The sequence below is a fragment of the Gopherus evgoodei genome, chromosome 2, assembly GCF_007399415.2.
Source record: "Gopherus evgoodei ecotype Sinaloan lineage chromosome 2, rGopEvg1_v1.p, whole genome shotgun sequence".
NCBI lineage: Eukaryota > Metazoa > Chordata > Testudines > Testudinidae > Gopherus > Gopherus evgoodei.
In genome coordinates this window covers 156,816,863-156,842,656 of record NC_044323.1, presented here as the reverse complement: position 1 = coordinate 156,842,656, position 25,794 = coordinate 156,816,863, and the positions used below count along the sequence as shown (strand labels likewise).

Genomic DNA, 25,794 nt, shown 5'->3' with positions numbered 1-25,794 from the left:
TCCTTCCCAATATTAAGTACGTATAAGTATTTAACTGTATTCTATATAAGGTGCCATACATAAGTTTTTGAGTCTATTCTTGCTTGCTTGCTATTTGAATCTGGAGCAGATTTTCAGCCCACGACATGCACAAATATACACACATTTGCACATGCAATTCATGGTCACTTGGACATGTAATTGTCTTCAGTTCACACACCATATTATGCACAGATTTAAACACATTTGTGTATGGAATTATATGCATTTTCTTGAGAAGAGTTCTGAAAATCTTCCCCTTGAGACTTTATATATCTTGGTCAAAGAGATTTAATTTTTATATGTAGATCCACGCTAACTAGTGGTGTTAATTCCTGATTTAAGATGGTTGGGAAATTGAGGTATTTATTTATGCCTTATCACCAATTTTTTACCTGTTGTAACAGATCCAGAATCCATTTCTTGCTCAGAAAAAACTGAGTTAAAATCATGCCTGAAGCAAAACAAGATGACCGTACATTCACTCTGAAGAACTGACTCTAGGAAAACTATTAGAAACAGAACAAAATATAACTGCCTACTTAACATACCCAGAATCTTGTAGCTAAAAATCCTCATATGAAATACATACCAAAGGTATTAAACTGTAAGGCTTGTCTTGACTAGAGAAAAGGTCAGGTTTAGATCAGGCTACCTAGCTAAACCCAACCTAACTTGAGCTACCAAGGCTGTAATCTGACTTCCTAAAAATCAAGCTAAAGGCATTACCCTGAATCTGCAATAGGAAATTTTGGTTAGGTTGATTTTAGTAACAACACTCAATCATTTTTCCTATTCTAGTCAAAGCCAAGCAAGGGGCTGTTTCAGGAACTCATACTCTCTGATTAGTGCTCACTCACATTATTCACTGAAGAGACCCATTGATTTCACTCAAACTATTTACATAAGGAACTACTTCTCAAATGGAGTAGCTGCAAAATCAGACCCATAGAAAGTAACATTCGTTGGGTGCTGAGCTCTTTTGAAAATCTATCTACAAGTGTCACAATGGGAGATGCTGGGTCCTGAGTGCTTAGGAAAACCTGGCATTTATTTATGTGATTAAAATAGGAGCTGACCTATTTTTGAAATTCTAGTCCCAAATGTAGGTGCTGAACCCATGAAAATTTGTCCCTTAGGGTGAAATTCACCCCCATGCAACAGGATTAAAGGAGGCTTATGTGGTACATAGGCCTTGTGATGTCTCATAGGACAGAATCTGATTTTCAGGGACTCTGAACACTTTCCAGGGAAGTCACATGTGCGAGAACCTCTGAAAATCAGATCGTGATACACTGATGTTCTTCATATGCAGAAGTTGAAAAACACTTCTTACCCTAAGGCCTCGTCCAGACTAGGGGAGGAAAATCGATCTTAGATACGCAACTTCAGCCACGTGAATAACGTAGCTGAAGTCGAATATCTAAGATCGAATTACTCACCCGTCCAGACGGCGCGGGATCGATGTCTGCGGCTCTCCGTGTCGATTCCGGAACTCCGTTCGGCTTGATGGAGTTCCGGAATCGATGTAAGCGCGCTCGGGGATCGATATATCGCGTCTAGACTAGACGCGATATATCGATCCCCGAGCAATCGATTTTAACCCGCCGATACGGTGGGGTAGTCTGGACGTGGGCTTAGTAAGCTCTTCACTACCACAATACCTCTACCACATACTTCACTACTATACAGACAGACATACAACATATCCACGTGCACAAGGGGAGATGGAAAAAGGCCATTTGGGTCATCTAAGATGTCTCTCCTGCTACCTCCATCACGTACATGTATGTTCCCTACCTCCAGCACATTTTCCAGTGCTTTGCCCAGTCCGTTTCAAATGCCACCAGCCACAGCAGGTCAAAAATGTCATTGAAATAGAAACTTTCCATGGGAATGTGTCAATTTTAACGAAGTTTCCCTTTTTTAAAAACAAAAGTTGAAATGAAGTGTTTTGACCTTTTCAGAACAAAGCATTTTGAAGGTATGCATTGAAATGACTTTTCATTACAAAATATATTTTAGTTTATATTATAAATTATGATACAGCATAACATTTTAAAAAGTCAAAAATCAGAAGAAAACATTTCAACTTTAACACAATGAAATGCTTTGAATGGCCCAAAACAATGTCTGTCTTCCCCCCTCCCCCCGAATAATTTTGGGGGAAACTTTGAATTTTTTTGGTTTTCATTCCAATTTGGACCCAGGAGTCCCAACCTCAGATTCTACTTCTGCACATACTTCTACTTCTGCCCTCTCACTCTAGCGATCCTAATGGATTCTGGACGTGGCTCCATGCTCCAGACAGGGATATCAAGAGCTTGCACACCACATCACACTGGTACTAGTGTATGATCCACAATGGGTGTGATCTGTCCAAAACAGGAGAGTGGCTGTAGTCCAGGGCAGGGGTTCTCAAACTTCATTGCACTTCAACCCCATTCTGACAACAAAAATTACTACGGGAGCGGGGACTGAAGCATGAGCCCACCCAAGTGGGGGGCCAAAGCTGAAACCCCAGGGCTTCATACCCAGGCTTGGGGCTTGTAACCTGAGCCCCGCCTCCCACAGCTGAAGCCGAAGTCTGACCCCAGGCAGTGGGATTTGGGCTTGGGCTTCAGTCCCGGGCCCCAGACAGTCTAACTCCAAATTTGATGACCCCATTAAAATGGGGTCGTGATCCACTTTGGGGTCCTGACCCACAGTTTGAGAACCGCTGGATTAGAGGATGAGGGAACAAGAGCAGCTTGGAAAACGAGAGCAGCGGTTACCATAGATATTAGAGAATATTTAATGACTCAGTTCTGGATTGGTGATAAAGAAGCTATAGGGATATGGAGATCTAACAGATGCAGAGTAACCATAATACTCTGATCCAGATCCAGCAGCTAGGATAGGCTGAACCTCAGTGGTACCAGTTCTAGTCATTGTTCCATACCTGATGTAGTGAGCACTGTACAGCCATTTACATTCAGATCACTTTTCAACGCAATGGCTAATACTGCTCAGAAGGCAGCACAAGAGAACATTTTTGGCTACCAAATATTTTCTCAGCCTGGCAGCTGCTTCTAGCAGCAGCAATACAAAAACTACGAGACATATTGCCCATTGGCCCAGAACACTCTGGGGCCAGATGCATCCTCTTTCTGCTGGGAACGATAAAAGGGCCTTCCCTCCCATTGTGCGACTATTTCTGATTGCCTCATAATGTGAATAAATGTCAGCAGTTTTAGCTGAGCTGTTTGTTCTGCGGATACAGAATAGTGTCCAGAGGACACAAAGCTAGATCTTCTCTGGAATAGTTTAGACCAGGGGTTCTCAAACTTTATTGCACTGCAACCCCTTGTGACAACAAAAATTACAACTGGACCCCAGGAAAGGGGTCCAAAGCCCGAGCCCTGCCACCCTGAGGTGGGCAAAGCCCAAGGCTTCAGCCACCACAGGGGGCCTGTAACCTGAGCCCCGCCACCCAGGGCTGAAGCACTCAGGCTTCGGCCCTGCGTGGTTGGGCTCAGACTTTGGCCCTGGCTCCAGCAAGTCTAATACCAGCCTTGGCGACCCCATTAAAATGGGGTCTCGACCCAGTTTGGGGTCCTGACCCACAATTTGAGAACCACTGGTCCAGTGCATAAGTCATATAGCTTCTGCTATCTCAAAGCTTGTTGAAGGGGAGATCATGGTAGATGGAAATAATACAGGAGTAACAGATGCACAGCAGCCACCTGGAATAGGAAGATAGATGGACTCATGTATATACCCACATATATGTCTAGTAATGATCAACATCACAGAAGAATCAGTAGCAATCCAGAACAATCAAATTCTTCTGAAAGAACTATCTTGGAAGACCCCTGTGCAACTGGTCTGTTACAGCTATTAGGTAATATGCTAATCGTACCTAATGCTATGCTAGATGCTACCTAATATATACAAGTTCTCTGCTGCAAAGAGATTAAAAACTAAGTTAGACCCGGATTCAAGAAAGCATTTCTATTTAGGACAACACTTAAGCATGTGCTTAAGTCCCATTGGACTTACAGTGAAGTATGGGCCTAAGTGCTTTCTTGCATTGGGGCCTCCGATATAATGCAATAAAGGGGTTGTACAGAAGGTTGAAGGAGTGTGCCCATGGTTAAGATCATGGGGTTACTCAGCAGAGGCCAGTGTACAGCATGATGGAATAATATTTAGAGTAAACAGATATTAGCTGGCACTAGTATATAAAAGACACACAGGTGCCACATATCCTCTGCAGCCTGAGCGGAAATTCTATTTATATTCCTCCCATTCGGAAACAATCACAAATTATCCTGTTAACATGAAATAGGTCAGATTTTTTCAAAAACCATTCATGCGCCTTGAAACAGATGCTCTGTCCCAGACTTTCTTCTGTGCACTGCTCCGAGGTCTGAGTTTGTCAAGTGTAACAGAGGGATCTAGAAGCAAAATCACATCTAGCCAGAGCTACAGGCTTAGCTAATAATTTAAGAAGGGCTAAGCTCCCACAGCCAAATCTACAATGCCCATCTGAAATGCAATTCGCTCTCCCACCCTAAGCTCAGCATTATACCCAATAGAGATTTGAGAGCCCTGAGAGGAGAATTTTGCTCTTTAGGTAGGACAGAAGAGACACACTGGCAAAACAGCACTGGCAACATGACTAGGGCCAGATCATGATAGCACAAGGGAAGCAAGAGAAGGAATGAGGAGCTGGCTTTGCACAGAGAAGGTACAATTGAAACCCCCAGGCCCTCCTCAGCTCATGGTCAACTCCTTGCTATCATCCATCTGGTTGTAATCCACCCCAAAAGAGCTATGATCCTGCTCCCATCTGCACACCCACCAGTGAAGATGGCCAGATGCACTGTTTGAGGGGAAAGCGGGAGGGGAGAAGGGTAGCTTGCTGCACCTTTCTTAACACAATCCCCACCCACACCTACTCACCAGCCCCTGTGATAGCCAGATGCACCTGCCCCAAAGAACTATCCACCCTCAAGCTAACACTGAGTTGATGAAGCTCTGAAATGCCCCCAGTGTGGGCAGGTGCCTATCAAGGTACAATCTGACCCTTAATACAGACTGCAGCTCTCCCACGCAATAATGCCACAGGAGACAACTACTGGGTATTGCAAAATGTGCACATGCTGGTGTACTGACTAACCATGAGGCTCCCTGGTTACCTAAGTGGTTTTCTTGTATTCTGGCATGATGATTAGTGCTGTGCACATCTGTTCACAGTGAAGTGTGCGGTCAGTCAGTCATTATCAAAGTTTCATAGCCTCAGGGCCTTTTGGCATTTATCTCACTCTGGTCTTGGATATCTACAGTGCTTTTGTGTGAATGCATTTAAATAGCCTCAAGAGGAGTTAATTAATGAGATTGGTCCAATCCCATGGCCATACTAATACATACGCTTTGCTGGATAAAATATCCATATTCTACCATCTGATACTTCTAGTATGCAAGTACCTGTATGAGGTCTGTGAAATGTATTTTTTCCCTATGATAGTTCCCTCTGAAATTTTTCTGATTTTGGCATACAAAGATTCAGTTTTTCAGGTTTTCAGTGAAAACCCTCTTTTTTTGGACAAAACCAGAACTTTTTTGGCAAAAAATTATGTTTCATTTACAAGCCATTTTCCATAGGAAAAAAGGACATTTTGATGGAAATTTTCCAACTTACTCAAGTGAGGAGGGGCAGAGAAAAATGGTTAGATCACATGCCTAGCCATCTAGCCGCTTGGGGTTTATTCTCAGCTCGGCCACTGACTCGCTATGCAACTTACTTATCCTTTCTATGCCTACAAAATAGGGCTAATAAAAATACCTGTCTCACACATGAAAGGTGCAGTCTCAGCCCAGGCTCAGCCCAGGCTATTAACGAGTTCTGGATAAATTTTCAAAAGAGACTAGTGTCCAATTTTTCCAATGCCCAACTTGAGACAGATGTTTTAGCAGGGCCTGATTTTCAGAGCACGTCTGCTTAGCCCTTAATGAAAATTAAGCCCTCTAAAGTTGTTGCAGATTGGACACTCAGAGTCCAAGCCACCAAAAAAATCACTAGTCACTTTTGAAAATTTTGGCCGCACAATCGAGTGTTGCATTTGGATTCAGCACCATGTGGCGTCCAACTGCTTGTGCTATGGACTGGGTATAGTTTCTGCATGAGGAATGCAATATGGAAGCTCAGTTCTAAGGAAACATAGTGGTCACCAATTCTGCTTCCAGAAGAGATAGCTGTAACCTCATGGCCGGCTGAAGATGAGAAAAAAGCCAATATGGCTGTTGCTACCCCTGGATATTCTAGCAGCAGCTGAGGGGCTAACCACAAACACAGACTATGAATCCAATCAACCATGATGGGCACACCCTCAGTCTAAGAGTCTGATATCACTCCTGCCATCTCTTACAGTTCCTTCCTGTGGCCAGCATTACTTGGACTGTATTATGCAGGAAGCCAGATTAGCTGATTGTAATGGTCCCTTCTGGCTTTAAAATCTATGAACCACTCTTTCTCCTACAAACGTCCTTGTACACGACTATATTGATCACAAAACAGCTGGTATGAAGTGTTCTCATAAGGAACTAAACATATTCCATACTCCTATATAAAACCCCAAATAAAAGCAGGAGCAGGGAGCAGGAGAGGACTGAACAAAAGGAGAGAAAAAGGCAACAATAAAAAACAGAAAAGAGAAAAAAATTTCAACTATCACATGCGGATAATCACGCCCAATAAGATATAATAGGTGAAACATGCTACAGGAGGAGGATTAACTGGAACTATTTCTGTGAAAAGACTAGTTGAAAATATCTCTAAAGAATTAATCTGAGATTGCTCCCAGTCCCAACTACCCATGAATACGGTAAACTTACTTACCTACCATACAGGAGGAATTCTTTGTTAATTTACACGACTTTCTGTAATAGAGTCTGGTGATCATTAACTCTACAGAACCACCTGAACTCACCTGCATCAGTTGCAAAACAGCGAATGCAAAAGTAAAGGTGACATTTTGAAAATCTTGCCCAACGTGTTGATATAAAAATTGTGCAGTGCTAAAATACAATTCTATGAAATGCATGAAAATTAAATAAAATGATACAGCATTTAGAATCTATGGAATTTAAAAAATAAATATATTTGTTTTGACAAATCTTTTTGTTTCCTTTAGGAACTGCACAAAGGGAATTACCTGGGGTGAAGGACTACAAAGTGGTATATCCACACAAACTACACACGTTACATAAAAGAGATGTAGCAGGAAATCAAAATCCCAACAAAGGGGTAATAAAGGAGGCATTTTTTATTTGTTAACATGGGAATGGGATAGTTTTGTTTTGGGTCAGAGTGTACTTAACTTTCAAGACAAGTTAGATCCAGACATCAGATCATACTAATGGAACAGAATAACTAGACTATTGAATCCATTCCCCTGCAAGGGCAGGCCATGATAGTCACACAGTAAAAGTAGGTGGCAAAGTCTAAATGTGATTGGTGAGTCTCCTCCTAGTTCATGATGATACGTTTATTCACAGTGTAAACCAACTCATTAGTTGGCATTAGTGGCACTTTTTGCTCAAAAGTAGAGCTCGGTGGATAGTGGAAAACAGTAGAGCAGAAGCACCTAGCATTCTGAGGTGTTGTATTTTAGATCCAAAATATGCAGCAGAGCCACATCCTCCAATCTACCTTTGGGTGGCGGTGGAACAAATCAGTGGGTAGGGTTCTGGACAGAGTTCTACTCCTAGCTCTGCCACCAGCCTGCTGGGGGATGTAGAGTAAGTCACTTGACTTCTCTTGGCCTCTCTTTCTCCATCTGTCAAATGGGGCAGCAAGACTTGCTGTCCTGAGATCTATGAATAAAGGCCCCAACACAGGAGAGCATAAGCACATGCTTAATTTTAAGCACTTTAATAATTATTACTATTATTGAGATAGTGCCTAGTGATCCACCAAGTGCCTATTGTGTTAGGCACTGAATAAACTGAGTAGTAGATGGTTCCTGCCCTGAAAAGTTTACAATCTAAATAGAAAAGACAGACAAAGGGTAGGGGAAAGGGATATAACATACCACTGAGTTCAGCTAAAACAATTCAAATGCTTAAAGTTAAGATCATGCTTAGATGCTTGGATGAATAGGGATAGGATTATTCACATGCTTCAAGTTAAGTATGTGCTCAAGTGCTTTCCAGAACTGGGTCTTAAGCGAAGTAGAGTCTCCTATGGAAGTCAGCAGAGCTGTACGTGTACCTTTGAGAGCAGACTTTAGATTTTAGAGTTCAATTTATTAACGTCATTTAAAAACTGATGCTTAGTCTAGAACTGCCAGCGAGTTTATTGTCGTGGGGGAGTTGGTGGTCTCAAGACCAGTAAATTCACAGTGAGGCTCGTGCTTATTGCTATCAACATTATAACACTCAAATATTTGCAGGCAAGATATGATGACAGGATGCAATATGAAATTAAAGTCAACGGTGAGAAAGTGATACTTCATCTAGAAAAAAATAAGTAAGTTCAATTTCTTTTCTTATAACATTATCACTATCATTCAGGTCACTGGAAAAAGGTACTATAAAGCACTCAGGATACAGTTTCTAAAAGTAAATGGGACTTAGGGTCCTAAGAGATGGGTGTATTTGAAATTTTAACTCTTAGATATCATAGTGATGGCAGCAAAATAAGAGCTTTAACAGAATAGAATAGAATCAGCGGCACTATAGCAGAACCTGGCTAGCATGCCACAACTCCGAAACAGATATATGACATTTGCTGTTATTGTAATGACATTCCTCCAGCTCCTGCTGCTTTCTGTTGGATTTGAAAACCTTGGCTGCAGCGAACATGACTTGTGATCACCTGTCCATGCCTCAGTTTCCCTATATGTAAATAGGCAATAATAATACTGACTGACTTTCAGGGATATTGTGTATTCACATTTATGAAGAATCCTGAGATCCTCATAAGGAATAAATCATAAAAATGTGATAGGTAGACAGACAGACTATTAGTGCCCATTTATGAAATCATACCTGCCTTTACTGTTAACTTTGCTCTCTCACTCCTAGTTATTAGTCTTAATTAACCTGTTGTTTATTGTCTAAATCCTAGATTATAAAATTTGTGCATCAGGGGTTGTCTTTGTGTTATGTTTGTTCTTTTCCTAATGCAGTGGAGCTTTGATTCCTGTTTGCGAGTGTGTAGGTGCTCTCACACTGGAAAATATTATAATAGTAATAAGAAGAAGTCATCCTGACATTTCACAAGTGATCAGACTTCTAAATCTTACTGGGTTCTGAATTAATATTGCAAAATAAGAAACACATCCTGGCCTAATGAGTTTAGTCTATACATATAGTATATGCAAGGTACATAGAGAAGAGGCTATAATACAAAACAGAGAATATCAGAACACTATCGGACCATACAGAGCAAACATGAAATAACGTGTAATCGTTATTTTGCATTGGCTGGGTGTGTCTTTTGAATTCTTTATGTTTGATGTTGTGTCATTTTAGGTACGTTTTAAGTGGCGTGTTTTTAAAGATTGTGTAACTATTCCTTAAAGTGGCAATCGGTTTATATTAAATGTATCAGAAATAGAAATAGAATTAGAAACAAATAAATATTAGTCTCTGTTTTAAGCTAATCAAACTATTTGAAGGGAGCAGAGGAAGAGGAACTGGGAAGCCTTTTGGTGTTAGCTTCCTTTCTTTAAAAATATGGTGATCCATCGAATTGCTCATAGAGGTTTGGAACATTAGTACTAGCTGAAGTGAACTGGGCTCCAATTCATGACTGACTTCTGTGGGACTGCTCTGGTTGCTTTAAATTAAGCATCTGTTCAGTGCTTTTGTGGTCTGGGACCAGAGTGCTCAGAAACTTGCAAGATTGAGCCACTGGTGATCAGTGTGCATGCAAGCAAGTCAGAATGCAAAATGAATGCAGTGTATTCAGTGGTTGCTGAATTAAAAGAACGTATTCCAGGGATATCATGTCCACATGTTTAGTGTTTTACTATTTCTGTATCTACACTTACATGTATGTCTTTCTAAATGTAGATAGACTTACAGTAAAAAAAAAAAAATCAGCCTCAACTACGAACCAAGTATGGACAATTTCATCCCCACGGGGAGTTTGACAAAGTTATAAATAACTGAAAACAGAGGGTAATAATGGAAAGTATTGATCAATCTCTATATATGTGTGTGTGTTGTACATAGATGAGCCAGATCTTCCATTGCTCTGCATGTTAGTCAAAGTGGGTGGAAAGCACTAATACATCAGAATAGTAGCGTTTCACGCTCACTTCAAACTGGCACAAATGACTACCCAAGGTGTAGTAGCCCAAGAAAGAATGAGGCCCGTGTATGTATTTAAAAATGGTATAGTCTTGTACTCTCAGGAAGTTATTTTATATTAATACAATTAATAGGCTTTGGTTTGACTTTAGAAGTCTCTTTGTTTGGATAAGGGTTGTGAAGAGGCCTAACTGTTCAGCGGTCTTAATTCTCTAGTCTTTTGATGTTAAAAATAACAACACTGTGCATACTAGTGTTTAAAAAATAGTTTGAAGCTCATTATGTAATTACTTCTTCCCTTGATTACTCCAGCATCATTATTAGCTGGAATAACAGGCCCATTGTATTCTTTCCAGGGATCTATTTGCCAAGGACTACTCTGAAACTCATTACTCACATGAGGGTCGAGAAGTGACAACAAGTCCTCAGATCAAGGTAACATACGAAGGCTCTTCTACAAATCTGTAATCACATGGTGTTCCATGGGGGATTCACTGGCATATTAGCAACAGCACAATCCACTCTTTAATGGAACATATAGGTCCAGATCCTAAGCTCGTATAAACTGACATAGCTTCACTCGCTTTCATGAATGAGTGAATGAGGTTGTGTTTCTTGACCTCAATGGAACTGCACTGATTTACACCACTTGAGAATCCGAACCATAGCTTTCTTTATAACAAAGAAAACATTTTTCATGTCTATAGCTTTTGAACACATCTCCCAACCTGCTAGAATTCCCAGAGGAAAGGGAATAGGGCCCATTGAGACTAAACATTCTATGGCTCTGTATGCATAACTTAGTTTCACAGAAGGAGCAAAGTTATTCATTTAACGAGCCCAATCTCAGTGAGATCATGAACTCAGATAAACACACCTTCACTCACACACTTACCCTGCCTCCCACCCACATAGCAGATGCATTAAAATGTATTACAGGTTATACCAGATGGCTTCCTTGGACCGTGACCAATCAGTTACTCAGTTATAAGCACAAAGGCAGTCACTGTACAAGTTTTTTTTTTTAATTAACTGTATGTCTGTGGGTCTTAACCCACTGAACTATAAAACTCCCCTATTTTAAGCCATTGTTCATTGTATTTTTTTAACAATTACAATTTGAAATGCAGAAATAAATATTCTTTGTCCTGGAGAAGGCAAGAGTAACAATAGAAATTTGGATGGGTAAAATCTGTGTAAGGACTTCAGGATTCCTCTTCTTAATATTACAGAGGCCATGCCTCATTTTTCTATTTATTTCTCTCACCAAATGGAAGTTTGCATTTGGTTAAAGATTATTCCAAACAAGGCATGCTGCACGGACATCTGATACGCTGTATGATGAGGAATTCCAGCTTTGCTCATACTGCTCTGTGGTTAAACATTTTTCAGCGTACCTTGCATCAGCATGAAGTGTACAGCAATTGTTTATTATTTTCTCTAATAATGTTCCTTTCGTCAATGCCTCTTTCATTGTAAAGAAGCTGACATATCGAGATGAATGGTTGTTAAACCGTAATGTGAAAGCCAGCATCCATGAGCAATGAAAAGTACATTTGTATGTGGGTTTAAATGCCATTTCACAAGCTTGTATTCAAGAAAGTAGTTAGGGTAACATTTTCAAAAGCACCCAAGTGACTTAGACATCCCGTTGAACCCACTTGGCTCTAATGGAATTTAGGTTCTTAAATCACCTGGACATCTGAAAATTTTATCCTCAAACATATGTTCACTTTTAAGCATATTCTTAACTTCAATGGGACTTGACAGGACTTAATCATATTCAAGTTAAGCACACAATTAAGAGGTTTCCTGCATTGGCGTCATACTGAAAGAACATAACCCCTGATTCTGCAAAGCACTTAAGCATGTGCTTAACTTTAAATACAGGGGTAATCCTACCCTATTCCACATTTAAGCACATGCTTAACTTTGAGAACATGAGAAACACATGTTTAAAGTTAAGTACATGAAAAAGTGCTTTGCTGAATCAGGCAACAGAAGGCAAATAAACTTGGCAGCTGTAATCCACTGGAAGATTCTTCTACGGAGGGGAAAGCCTGTGCTGGTTAGACTTGCCAAAGTTAGGTCACCTTTGTGCCAACAGACCAACAACAGAGCTGCTGTAACTGACCTGGGAATTGTCACCCTCCATTTCCATTTCAAGCAGGAGGTACAACAGGTCATAATTTCCTTTTGAAAGCATAGGCAATTAAAGTAAATGGTGGAGAGGGTACCAGTCTCCTTTCTGACCAGAGAACCGTAACTCAGATTTGATAGAAAACAAAAACTACAATATTCAGAGAAAAATCATCTCCAAATGGGACATATCCACCAATAATGTAATATGACACAATGCTACAGATGTAATTGGAGCTAAGCCAGTTCACACCAGCTGAAGATCTGGCCCAATATGACAATTTATCATTGCTTCCTGACAGGACCACTGTTTTTACGACGGTCACATCCAAAATGATAATGACTCAGAAGCAAGCATCAGTGCCTGCAGTGGTTTGAAGTAAGATTGTAGCTAATAGTCTTCATGGTGAAATTATACATGAATGTACTTTTTAATCTACAAGACTTTTTGTTCCCTTGCTCTTTATTTACAGTCACAGTTGCAGCCAGTGCTATGAATCAGTAAGATCTCAAAAGTTTAGCTTTATAAGGGTAAAATCACTATGAGAATGGGTCTGAATAGTTATCCTACAGATCTCCTGAAGAAAACTGTTTATAAAGAAAAGAGAAAAAGAAAGAAAAACCCAGAGGGTGTCAGCAATTGTTTGGAGGGGGTGCAACTGCATATTTTCACTCTGGTTCTAATACTAGATAGGAAACTAAAGGAACACTGATGTGCTGTAGGAAGGTATGTTGATAATTCAGCAGGACGTGATAAACCAGTGCTTGAATATGGTGTTAGGTAGAACTGTGTTGATGGAGATCCAGTCTTTTGCATGAGATAATCAATTCAAAAATCTGTCCTTTTGTAACCATTTAAGATTCTATTCAATTTGAAGGGCTGGGAACATTAGTCAAACAATTTTAAAAGGAATATTGTTCCATCAGAAAATGGGGTTTCATCCACACAGAAATCTTCTGGGGAAAAAGACTGATTTCAGCAAAATTCTCTGTCAGAATGTTTTGTTTCAGGTTAACACACAGAAATGAAATCTTCTGATATCGGAATGTGAAAACATTTTGTTTTGATCACAAATGTCAAAACAAAACATTTTGACATTTCCAATTAAAACATTGAAATGAAAAGTTCTGCACAATTTTAATCTTTTCTTCTTGAATTAGGATGAACACAAACGCCAAAATATCAAATTTCCCATGGAATCAAAATTCCATTTTCTGGTCAGGGCTCATCTGTATAAAAGTCATGAACAGAATTCTGTTCCACTGGCTTAATTCCAGTTTGAGTAGTTTTACTTTTCTAAACTAATTTCCCCTAGAATTTCAGTTTCTCATGGCATTTTTTACTTCCTGTTGTGTACTGTATTTGAGGGCTGTTAAAATTCTACTATGTACCATTATACCAGTGTGTAGTGTGATCCTTATACTAGGGAAGAAAAGTACTCCACAAACGTGAGTCGTCATTATTCTGATAAAATCCTATGGATTCTCAAAGATCTCACCTTCATTCTGATCTGAGGGGTTTAAAAAAATGTTTCACAGAGGATATTTCAAGACCCATGGTCAACGATACCTTATCCAACCCCTGAAGCTCACAGACAGTGAGGAACATGCAGTCTTTAAATATGAAAACCTGGAAGATGTTGAAGGCCCAAAAACTTGTGGCGTAACCAACACTACCTGGGAATCAGAAGATCCTATCAAAAAGTCCTCTAGATCCAGCACCAGTCTGGAAGTGAGTATCAACCTGAAGATAAACTAAATCACTAAGAACATTTCTGAGAATTAGTTTTTGTGATTCAGGCATAAAGGGGTGAATTACTCCATATTTTGAAAATAATCAATCAGTTATTCCTACCTAGAAGGGCAATGTGAGACAGGATCTTAGGTGTAGTGAGGGATTCACCATGCTATTGCTGGAATAGAGGCAATCCGTGTTTCATGTTGTATGTGCTGGGTAACTCCATGAGAGAATTACATCTTGCAAAACTAAATAGGTTCTTCATTAAAGCACCTATTTACAGAGATTCTGCAACTGTGACTAGCATTCTAGCCCTGTGTACACAGACTGACTCCTGGTGCCTGCTCTGAATGCTTCTCTCCTGCAACCTATGCTTCTCCCTCCAAGTTCCATGCAGGATGCTACACTGTATAACTTGTTGTTTTAATTGGGAGTCACAGCTCAGAAAGGGAGGAAAATATTATCCGTTTTCAGTTAATTTAGTTTAAATCAGTACAGATACAATCCTAAAGTCAGCTTCTGTAACCATGGGCCTGATCCTCAGTTACAGCTCCTTTACATCAGAATCAGTCCCTGTGCATGAAAAATGCACACATCCATCCAAATTACACCTGAAACAGCCCAAATTTAATGTGCAAATATTGCATCTGTAAATGCACATTTTGCACACACATTTTTGGAGGCATTTTGAAAATGTGGCCTTGACAGGTATACATTTTTAATATGAACTCACAGATCTGAAATGTGACTCAAGCTGTTGAATCCTGTACATAGCTGAAGGGAACGCAATTTATCTTCCATTAGTTTTGCATAGTGTTAATTAACATAGTAGCAGGCAGCTTTAAACACAAATAAAGACAAATTCTAGCTGCAGATACAAGCATGCAATTGCCAATGGGGAATCAATGGATTGAGTTCACCCACTATAGTTTTGAATATTATTGGTCAATACAAGTTGCGCATTGATCTAAGGCCAAAATTTAATTAATTTAAATTAAAAAAAGAACTATAGGCTAGATTTACAAAGGTATTTAGGCTTAGTCAATGCGACTTAGGTGCCAAACAATATCAATGGAAGTTATGCACCTAACTGACTTAGGTGCTTCTGTAAATTCTACTAGGTGCCTGTCTGCATCATTAGGCACCTAAATACCTTTGAAAATCTGACCCTGAGCTTCTGAAGTGTAAAATGGGGATGACAGCATTTCCACTCTCAGTAATTTAGAGAGAGAGATTATATGATTATAAAATATTCTTCTTGAATCTAAAGGGGGCAGATCAGAACAGGTCCTAACCATCTTTTGCAAAATGTTTTTCTTAGAAACAGGAATACCTGAAAGCAAAGAAGTATGTTGAAGTCTACATAGTTGTAGACAATGCTGCGGTGAGTATTCAGACAAACATTTTTCACTTTACCTTTACAACAACTATGGATTTGATTTTTCAAAGCACTCAGCACTGGTCTAACTGTGCTCCCATTGAGACAAATGGGAGTATTATCCTTGACTTCAGCGGCGGGCAGTGTTAAGCCAACTTTGAGCAAGGAAGATCCTGTCCTATGAAGATTTGAAATTCACAATGGACAGCCAAATTTGGATCTCAAGTAAGACTGATTGGAAAATGTTTGTCGACATACTGACATTTTTTGTATGACAATATACGTGTATGGCCTGGTTCTCTGTTGCCCTGCAACTAGTGTGAGAGCCTATCCCACATGCCTTCCCCAGTTGCACCACATAAAAGAGCCATAATGGAGTAAAGGAAACCTAAAATCCCCAGTTCCAGCTATGGGAGGATTCCCTTAGAGCAGGCACTGAGAAAGACAGTTGTAAAGCTGTCCTCTGAAGATCCTTCTTAAGCCCTGGCTTATGGGGCGTGCTGGGGCAGGGCTACAGAATCCCAGACAAGGTTGCCATAACTGAGATAGACCCCCAGGGCTATCTACATTATATCAGGCATCCTGGAGCAGGCAGAACCCAAAGGTGACTTAGCCACTATAGTCTTCTCTGTCCCCCTGGGCTGCAGGTTCTGTTCTGTGCCTTTAAGAGGCTCAGGACAGGATATCATATGAGCTAACTGGTAGTAGCAGGTGGCTGTCACCCTCAATGTGGACACACTTTGACCCTGATCCCACAAGCTGCTTCACACAAGCGAATCACTGTGCCCAGGTGGAACCCCCATCTACCTCAGTGGGACTCTGCAGAAGCGCAGGGGTCCACATGTGCAGAATAGCGTGTAGGATCAGCTCATTGGCTGTGTGATCTTGACCACCATCTTGTCCCCAATACCTTTAACAAGTATTTTCAGCAGCATTTCAAGGATTTGGGGCCCACCTGACCAGAGGGAATGTGGAGAGGAGCAGAGAGAATTATGGCCACCAAAAGTGTTTATGAGCCAGGAGAGGTTTGCAAATAAAGACGGAGATTTTGAATACAAGAGAATCGTAACTAAATAAATTAAATTAATGGAGATATACCTATCTCCTAGAACTAGAAGGGACCCTGACCCTTAAGGGTCATCGAGTCCAGCCCCCTGCCTTCACTAGCAGGACCAAGTACTGATTTTGCCCCAAGTGGCCCTCTCATGGATTGAACTCACAACCCTAGGTTTAGCAGACCAATGCTCAAACCACTGAGCTATTGCAGCTGATCAGTTACACAACCTGCTGTGTAGGTAAAATATGGATATTATAAAAAGGTCCTGATCCTGCAAACAAATACGTGCTAAACTTCAAGCACAAGAGTAGTCTCAATTGTAACCAATGGGCTTAAAGTTAAGCAACCTGTGTTTGCAGGATCATGTCCACAGCTGATCATATTTCTGATAGACACTTTCATGCTTACTGATTCATGCTCCTCTCATCCACTGGACCCAACACTTGGAAGTTACATCACAAATGAATGTGTTTCCATTAACTAAAACAGCGCAGTACCAGGAAAGGCGAATCATCTTGGCATGAAAAATAATGAACAAAAACTAGAACAATTTTTTTTTCCAAATCGTCGTCATTTTTTTCCCCTATCAGCATATTTTCTAAGAACATTACTATATTTGGTGTTGTGAAAGTATGACACTTCCATCATATGTCCCAGTTTTCAGGGGGAAGTTTACTCAGCCTTAAATATTTTCCAAAGGCAGAAACTTGACATCAGCCCAGGAGCAATCTCTTTTAAACTAATTTTCATAAAACCTGCTATTACCTTTTTTTTTTTTAGATTCTAAGGGCCTCATTTGTACTACAGCCTCTTTACACCACAGTGAAAAGAGGCCTTAGAGTGAGTGGAACTTTACTTTACACCTATTCTAAGGCTCCTTATTCTGTCCGAACAGTGTAAAGGGGCTTTAACGTAAACCAGACCCTAAAAGGACAGGAAGAAACTCAGATCTGTATGAGTTTAGGCTACTTTGTCACTTTTGTACAGCATCCTCTGGCACTCTACAAATCCGATTCTTCCTCACTTGCACTTGTGTCAATCAGGATTTAAATCAACTGAAATCAGTGGTGAAAAGTGGATTTCGGTTGTGATCAGAATCAGGTCTGGGTTGTGCACCTTCTATTTTAGCATACAAAAACACTACCAGATGTAAAGCCTAATCCAAAACCTATTGAAATCAAGGAAAGTCTTTCCACTGACTTTAATGGGCTTTGAATCAAGCCCTTCGTGTTTATTATGAGAACTAGTGCCAATGATTTAATATTAATAAACACTTATGGTAATGCTACACCTGATAGTAAGTGTTTGCAGGCCCCTCAGGGTAAGCCCACCAGGCCGCCTAGGCTTGAGAGCCTAAGATGCAGTCCAAACCACACCGATATTCAGCTCAAACTCCACTAGCACTATTCTGTCTGCCTGGGCTGGGAGACTCGCTCCCAGCTTCAGTGTTGACGTAACATTAGATATTTACAGGTGCTGGTCATCCAGTCTCTAGGCACTGTGCATTAAAAATAATAGGTCAGAACCATAGCTGGTGTAACTCAGTATTGATTTCAATGGCACTATGCAGATTTACATCAGCTGAAGACCTGGCTTAATATCTAGAACGGCTGTTATTTGACAAAGAAAAACAAGAATAGGGGGACAGGATTCGGGGCCTAGTCCCTGAGCCTTGAATTCTCAACCTACACTATTGTGATTGCAGTACAGTAGGTGTTGCGGGCTACAGTACCTATAGTGCAATGTGTAGCTGTACGTAGAAAAGAGACAAATACGGGGGAATATGATTGAGGTCTACAAAATCAGGAATGGTGCGAAAAAAGTGAATGGAAAAGTGCTGTTTACTCTTTCACATGACACAAAAACTAGGGGTAACCTGATTAAATGAATAGGCAGCAGGTTTAATAAAACTGAGATGAAGTATTTTTTCCACAAAATGAACATTTACCCTGTGGAACTCGCTGCCATGGGATGTTGTGATGGCCAAAAGTATAACTGGATTCAACAAAGAACTGGATAAGTTCCTGGCAGATGGGTCCATCAATGGTTATTAGCCAAGATGGTCAGAGACATAACCCCAGGCTCAGAGTGACGATAAACCTATAACTGCCAGAAACTGGGAGTTGAAGACACAGCTGGATCACTGCATAATTGCCTTGTTTTGTACACTCCCACTGAAGCTCTGCTACAGGCCACTGTTGGAGACAGGGTCCTGGACATAGGGTGACCAGATAGCAAGTGTGAAAAATTGGGATGAGGGTGGGGGGTAATAGGAGCCTATATCAGAAAAAGACCCCAAAATCAGGACTGTCCTTATAAAATTGGGATATCTGGTTACCCTACCTTGACAAGATGAACCATGGTCTGACGCAGTATGACAGCTCTTATGTTCTTAACATCACCATCTGCTCTCAAATAGCTATTCACTTCTCAATGACTAAGGGGTGAAATTCACTACTGTGCAGACAGGCAATACAAGGTCTATGCACCACCAGGGCTGGTGCAACCATTTAGGTGACCTAGGCAGTCGCCTAGGGCACTAGGATTTGGGGGGGCATCATTTTATTCGGCAGCAACCGCAGCGCCGGATCTTCGGCCGCCCCAGATGCTGCTGGCATTTAGGCAGAAGGAGCTGGTGCAGAGGAGCACAGGGAGGGCAGCCTGCAGCAAGTAAAGTGGGGGGTGGCACACAGGGGAACTCCCCGCCCCAGCTCACCCCTGCTCCTCCTCCTCCCTGAGCACTCCGTGGCTGCTTCACTTCTCCCACCTCCCAGGCTTGCGACACCTAAACTGATTGATGCCGCAAGCCTGGGAGGCGGGAGAAGTGAAGCAGCCACGGCGTGCTCGGGGTGCTCGTGCTCGGAGCAGGGGTGACCTGGGGCAGGGGGGATGCCTCAGAGTGGAGGGTGTGGAGCTGCCACAAGGGGGGTGCCTCAGGGAAGAGGGGGGAGCTGCCGTGGGGCGGGGGGCACCTCAGGGTGGGGGAGGGTGCAAGGTGGAAGTTTCGCCTAGTGTGCGAAACATCCTTGCACCGGCCCTGTGCATCACTGAAGTCTCACTTAGATGCATAAAATAGAGCATAAGGTGGGGGACTTCAGTTGGCCTTGTGCTCTCTCTGCGCAAGGGCTGAATATCATACAATGTGAGCGATTTGAAATATACAATATGATATAAACAGGCGATAAATAGTAAACTGAGATCAGTTGCTATACTAATACCTTCGTTTCACTTTAACAAAGACCACTAATTTGTGGTGCATTTTTATTTGAAATGTTTCAGGTCTTCTTTCCCCAATCGTCGTTTTATTTTTTTCCCTTATCTTGTTACTGATGCTTTCATATTTATTTTTGCAGTATAGGAAGTACAACCGCAACATGGAGAGTATAAGAACACGGGTTTTTGAAATAATCAATTACATCAACATGGTAAGCCCTGTTATTATTAAGTAAAAATGCTACATAATTAATTAAGTTTTGCAGTCTTGGGAGGTTTCTATAATTACACCTAGAAAAGAATGAAGAAAATTGGATCTGCTGGCATTTATGAAAGTGAATAAAGCAGAAATAAAGAATCAGATGGAAAAAATGAAAGGAGAATCTGTGCCTTCACATCTATAAAAGCAGCAGAACCATGATATCAAACTAATGAATTTTTTCCTCACAGTCCACAATGGTTTGGCTGAAAACAACTGTCGACACTGGATCTGATTCTTTACTGCCCCATGCCTTGCACATTTTATTCACAGCAGTGAAAAGTGGGTATGAAACGCTGCCAAATCAACATAGTGGTTTACACCATCTTTGCACTCAAGCAACTTCCTACACAAGGTCAAGTCAGTGGCAATCCATGCTCATGTAAAAGGCAAAATTATAATAAACACTACAAAGGTCTTTTTTTTTTAAATTAAAAGACCAGCTCTTCACAAAACCTTACAATTTCCATCAAATTTTCAAAGAAAATTCTTCCTTAAGAGGAAACTCTATGCCAAGATTCTTATAGATTGCATTTTTATACAGTTAGGCTCCAATCCTCCAAATGCTTATGCATGTGCTTAACTTTAAACATATGATAAATCAATCCAATTCAACTCCATGTGCCTGATTCTCATTTACGTTAATGCCCGATGTATTATACTGCTCTAAGGCCTGGTCTACACTGTAGGGGGATAAGGGGGTCTCGATGTAAGATACGCAACTTCAGCTATGGGAATAGCGTAGCTGAAGTCAATGTATCTTATTTCGACTTACCTCCCATCCTCAAGGCGCGGGATCGATGGCCACGGCTTCCCCGTTGATTCTACTTCTGCTGCTCGCCCTGGCAGAGTTCCAGAGTCGACGGGAGCGCGTTCGGGGATCTATATATTGCGTCTAGATGAGATGAGATGTGATATATCGATTCCCAATAGATTGATCACTACCCGCCGATCCGGCGGGTAGTCTGGACATACCCTTAGAGGGTAAAGGAGCCTTACTAGCACAGCAGCTAGAGATCTAGTCCCGACTGTATGCCACATGTCCATAATATCCCATGCTATACGTTCAGAAGTGAGGGAGAAATAATTATATAACTAAATCAGATATTTTAAGGAAGGTTTTACAGCATCAGCAGGTCTTAGCAATTGTTACAAAGAACTGATTAGAGTTCATTAAAAAGAAGGTGTAAAAAATTTCCACATTTTTTCCTCTCTTAAGTTTGTAATTTCTTTAAATATGCTGCTACAATTTCAAAATGGGACTTATTTTGACAGTTTCTTCAGATGGTCCAAAAATTGGGGGCGGGGAAGGGGAAAGAGGCGGAATTAAGAAAAATCATATTTTTTGCCTTTTTTTTTTAAAGTTTCAAAACTTCATTGGAATTTCAGAATTCAGAAAAGTTCATTTAGTTTTAGAAATGATCACATGTTATCAGAATAAGTCCCTGCTATCTGAAAAAATTATAAGTTACTTAGGGTATGTCTACACTACACGCCGGATCAGCCGGCAGCAAATCGATCCAGTAGTTTAGATGCGATAACTCAATCCCCGAGCCCTCTCCCGTCGACTCCTGTACTCCAGTGCCGCAAGAGGAGGGCAAGCAGAGTCGACAGGGGAGTGGCAGCAGTCAACTCACCATGGTGAAGACACCACAGTAAGTCGATCTAAGTACGTCGACTTCAACTACGTTATTCACTTACTTCTTAATTCTTCTGTCCATGATCTCTCCTTACGACAGGTTTATAAAGCCATAAACATTCATGTGGCTTTGATTGGTCTAGAAATCTGGTCAGCTGGGGATCCATTTACTGTGAATTCTTCAGCCGGCACCACGCTGGACAAATTCTCAACATGGCGTCAAACGGACCTGCTGAAACGGAAGAAGAATGACAATGCCCAGTTACTCACGTACGTATGATGTCCTTTTCCTCTTGTATTTCCAAATATGCTAGAAGAATTTGTACCCAGAAATTTGTTTACAAAAGATAACCAGAGGTGCAGTTTATAAGGGTCCTAGTTTTGTCATTTCAAACAGTGGGTTGTAATATTCACAGATCGATAGGGTGAAGCCCTGGCCCCATTGAAGTCAACAGGAGTTTTGCCATTGACTTCAACGGGGCTAGCATTTCACCTATAGGTTTTTAAGGGCAAAAGAGATTGTTATGTTCATCTAGTCTGAGCTCCGGCAAAACAGGAACACTATAAAATGTGGTACAATGCAAAGTGTTGGTATAAATGCAAATAAAATGAATGGAGATGGAGTCAAGCACCCATGCATTTTGGAGGGGGGAAGTTTAATATCCAAATGAGGAGCTGGATATGAATTTTGCAGCTGTTTATTTAGCTATCTGGGCCTGAAATACAGGGCTCAGACCCAGATTCTGATCTGAATCCAAACTTCGGAGAGGTGCCCAATTCAGTATTCTGGCATGAGCCAACTGGGCCTGGTTTATCAAAGCACATGTTTACATTTAAGCATATGCTAATGTCCCATTGATATCAGTGGAACTTAAGCACATACCAGGCATTAAAAATGTACTTAAGTGGTTTGCTGAATCAGGATAAATTTAATCAAATATTTAAATGCTTTGATAAATCTAGTTTTGCAGAAACTGAACCTGTGCTTAAGTGCTTTACTGAACTGGAGCCAATATAAATATATATCTGAGCTACAAAGTTGGGATTCAGATCCAAAATTCAGGATTATTCAGCTGCAGTGTCGTATTTGTGACCCTCAGGGAGAGAGCCAAGGGCACAAATGACAGATAAGTGCCTAAATCCCACTGAAGGCCAATGAGAGTCAGGCTCCTAAGTATTTGTGCCCTTGAAAATCTCTCCCCTGTCACACTGGTTCTGACTAAGGGGACCGTGCCTAAAGGAACCTCCCGTTCAACCAACAAAACCACCAGCAACGTCATCAGGTTTGCATCCTCGTGACAGATCGCTGGTCTTCACCCTGTGTGTTTTTGCTTCCTTACAGAGCGATTGACTTTGATGGACCAACAGTAGGACTGGCCTTTGTGGGAACCATGTGCAGTTCTACTCATTCCTCAGGCATTGTTCAGGTCTGGTTGATTTTTTGGGTAACATTTAACCAGCAGGCAACCGTCACTAGAATTTTTAACACATCTATTCGCTGTGTGGCATTATTTGGGGTACATTTCATTGCTGCATCAGGCTGAAGAGCATACAGAGCTGTTTATTTATGAACTAATATAAGGGAGAGCAGAACCATATACTGCGATTTAAAAGAAAGTGATAAACGATGGAATCAGTTTTGACCAGGATGCCCCAAATCACAACAGTGAGCAACTTAAATTAGAGGCGGATGAACTGGTTTGGAAAAAAACAAAAAAAAAAACCCTACTAGATATGGGCCTAAACCAGAACATTAGATGCAAAACCTCTCCCTGAAAGCAGGGGAAGTTCACCTCTGGACCCAAAGTTCACTGACCGAGCCAAATCTCTAAAACCAAATACCCCCTGATTTTTAAAGCAGTTGAGATTTGGATGTGAAGCCAGACAGAACACACTTTAGAACACACAGGGGCCAAGAGGTAGCAGCATGTACTGCAGTGGCTGATGGGGATTTTGGAATAATGCAGCACACCTTGACTTTTATGTCATTCTATTATCAGACACTGCTTATTATTTAGATTTCCACCCAAAAGCAACTTCTTACCAAAGAGATAGCCAGCCAGAGTTCTGGGAGCCCTTGGCATATATTTAAAAGCATACAACCACAAGAGATATAAAAAACATGAATCGTCCCTAGCAAGAGTCGTTCTCTTTACCCCTTAACACTTCTCCCTACCACACATCATTTAACAACATGTAAACACATTACAGTGTTAGATGTGATAGACAGAGGGAGAGAGGCTGGGATTTTCAAAGACGTTTAAGGGATTTAAGTGCCTAATTCCTATTACAATTCAGTAAAAAATATCTGCCTCTCTCTTAGGCCTGGTATACACTAAGAAGTTATACCAACATACTTAGGTCAGTTGGGGGTGTGATCCCCCCCCCAGTATAGGTATTCCAGTGTAAACCCTAGTCTGAATACAGGTATATTGGTATAAAGATGCCATGTTTTGCTATAGTTTGCTCCCCTTCCTGATCCAGAATAAGCTATCCTGGCATAAGCACTTATATACTAGTTTAACTGCATCCACACTGAAAGGAGGCAAAGTTTTACTGCTTTAACTGTACTGATATAGTTTCTAGTCTTAAGGCTCTTTTGAAAATTCCAGTCTAGAGAGAGAGATGGAGAGAGAATTTTGAGCTAAATAATTTTGTTGCTTTCTAATTAAGATGCAATTAATTAAACATTTTTTAAAAATCCCTTTCCAGGTTTACACAAAGTAAAACAGCCAGTTCTTCTGCATTTGGGGATATTTATTTTGGGAGTTCTATTTCTTAGCTATGTCATTTCTCTTATGCTGTGCTCTTATGCTATTCCAAACCTGCTTGCAGGCTTATAAGAATAATTGACAGTTCTATTGTTCCCATCACCGCAGGACCATAATTCCAATCCAATTTCAATTGGAGCCACCATGGCACACGAGATGGGGCACAATTTTGGCATGAATCATGACACTAGCTTCTGTCAATGCAATTCTGGATCTTGTATCATGGCAGCACAACTCAGGTGAGGCGTTTGCATCTGCAAAAAGGGAACTACATCTCTACCTCGATATGACGCAATCTGATAATATTTGGTTATAACACGGTAAAGCAGAACTCTAGGGGGTGGGGGTGGAGGTTGCGTGCTCCGGCAGATCAAAGCAAGTTCGATATAACGCGGTTTCACCTATAACATGGTAAGATTTTCTGGCTCCCGAGGACAGCGTTATATCGAGGTAAAGGTGTACAAAGCCCATGAGTGCTTTAAAATACAGGTGGGCCCAATCCAAGGCCCATTAATGTCAATGGGGAGTCTTCCCATTCACTTCATTTTGGATAAGGCTCAGAGTGTACTGTTGAAATGGATCTGTCAACTATGCCACAAACACTTACAATAACTATACCATGTGAAACTATGTGCCCAGAAAGCATGACTCCTCATGCGTTTGTAGTGAGACAGAATTTACCCAGTCTTTGCATATCCTGTTTCATATCCTGAAAATCTTGCTTGTAACTTAAGTGGATTTCTCTTATAGGGAGACTTGCCTCTCCAATAAGCAGCCAATTGAAAGCATCCCTGAGGTTTCAAGTACAATTTTATGTAACCTTTAGATAAACACCCACCTCTCCTAGACATCAGTATTCACAGTTCCCACAGACGCTTGCTTAAGATTAGCTTCCCTTTATACTCACGATGATGGTTCACTTCCTTTTGTCTGTGTTTAGCTGCAGAATTGCTCTTTTCTCAGCATTTAGTTAATGTGGGTTTGCTACACTTCTGCCAGTGATCCCATTTATACTCAACTCATCCAGGGCCCACTGACATCGGTATGAAGACTCCCAATGATGTAGATGGGCTTTGAATCAGATCCCAGCTGATTAAAATTTGTGTAGAGCAAGCTTGATTCCTCTAGAAAAGAAAGGTGGTTTTTCATTCTGTGTAAACCTCCCACTCTCTCTTCAATTGTTTCACCACTGTTTCTCTTACAACCACACATCTTTTATTTTCTTCCCTTTTGTTATGTTATTTTTCTTCTCCTTTTTCAAGTCTGAAGTGGTTGAG

General features: G+C 41.0%; 1 protein-coding gene across 2 annotated transcripts in view; it reads left to right on the top strand.

The window, feature by feature from the left end:
* LOC115646330 (zinc metalloproteinase-disintegrin-like NaMP) overlaps window positions 1–25,794 on the top strand; it is a 43,347-nt gene that overhangs the window by 654 nt on the left and 16,899 nt on the right. The window contains exons 2-11 of one of the 2 annotated variants that reach the window (XM_030552035.1): window positions 7,197–7,309; window positions 8,457–8,533; window positions 10,680–10,758; window positions 12,765–12,841; window positions 14,002–14,194; window positions 15,522–15,584; window positions 19,989–20,060; window positions 21,847–22,016; window positions 23,089–23,173; window positions 24,626–24,756. In XM_030552035.1, the coding sequence (XP_030407895.1) occupies window positions 7,197–7,309; window positions 8,457–8,533; window positions 10,680–10,758; window positions 12,765–12,841; window positions 14,002–14,194; window positions 15,522–15,584; window positions 19,989–20,060; window positions 21,847–22,016; window positions 23,089–23,173; window positions 24,626–24,756 (1,060 nt within the window). The remainder of the gene's footprint in view (window positions 1–7,196; window positions 7,310–8,456; window positions 8,534–10,679; window positions 10,759–12,764; window positions 12,842–14,001; window positions 14,195–15,521; window positions 15,585–19,988; window positions 20,061–21,846; window positions 22,017–23,088; window positions 23,174–24,625; window positions 24,757–25,794) is intronic. The other variant, XM_030552036.1, reaches the window with a different exon arrangement.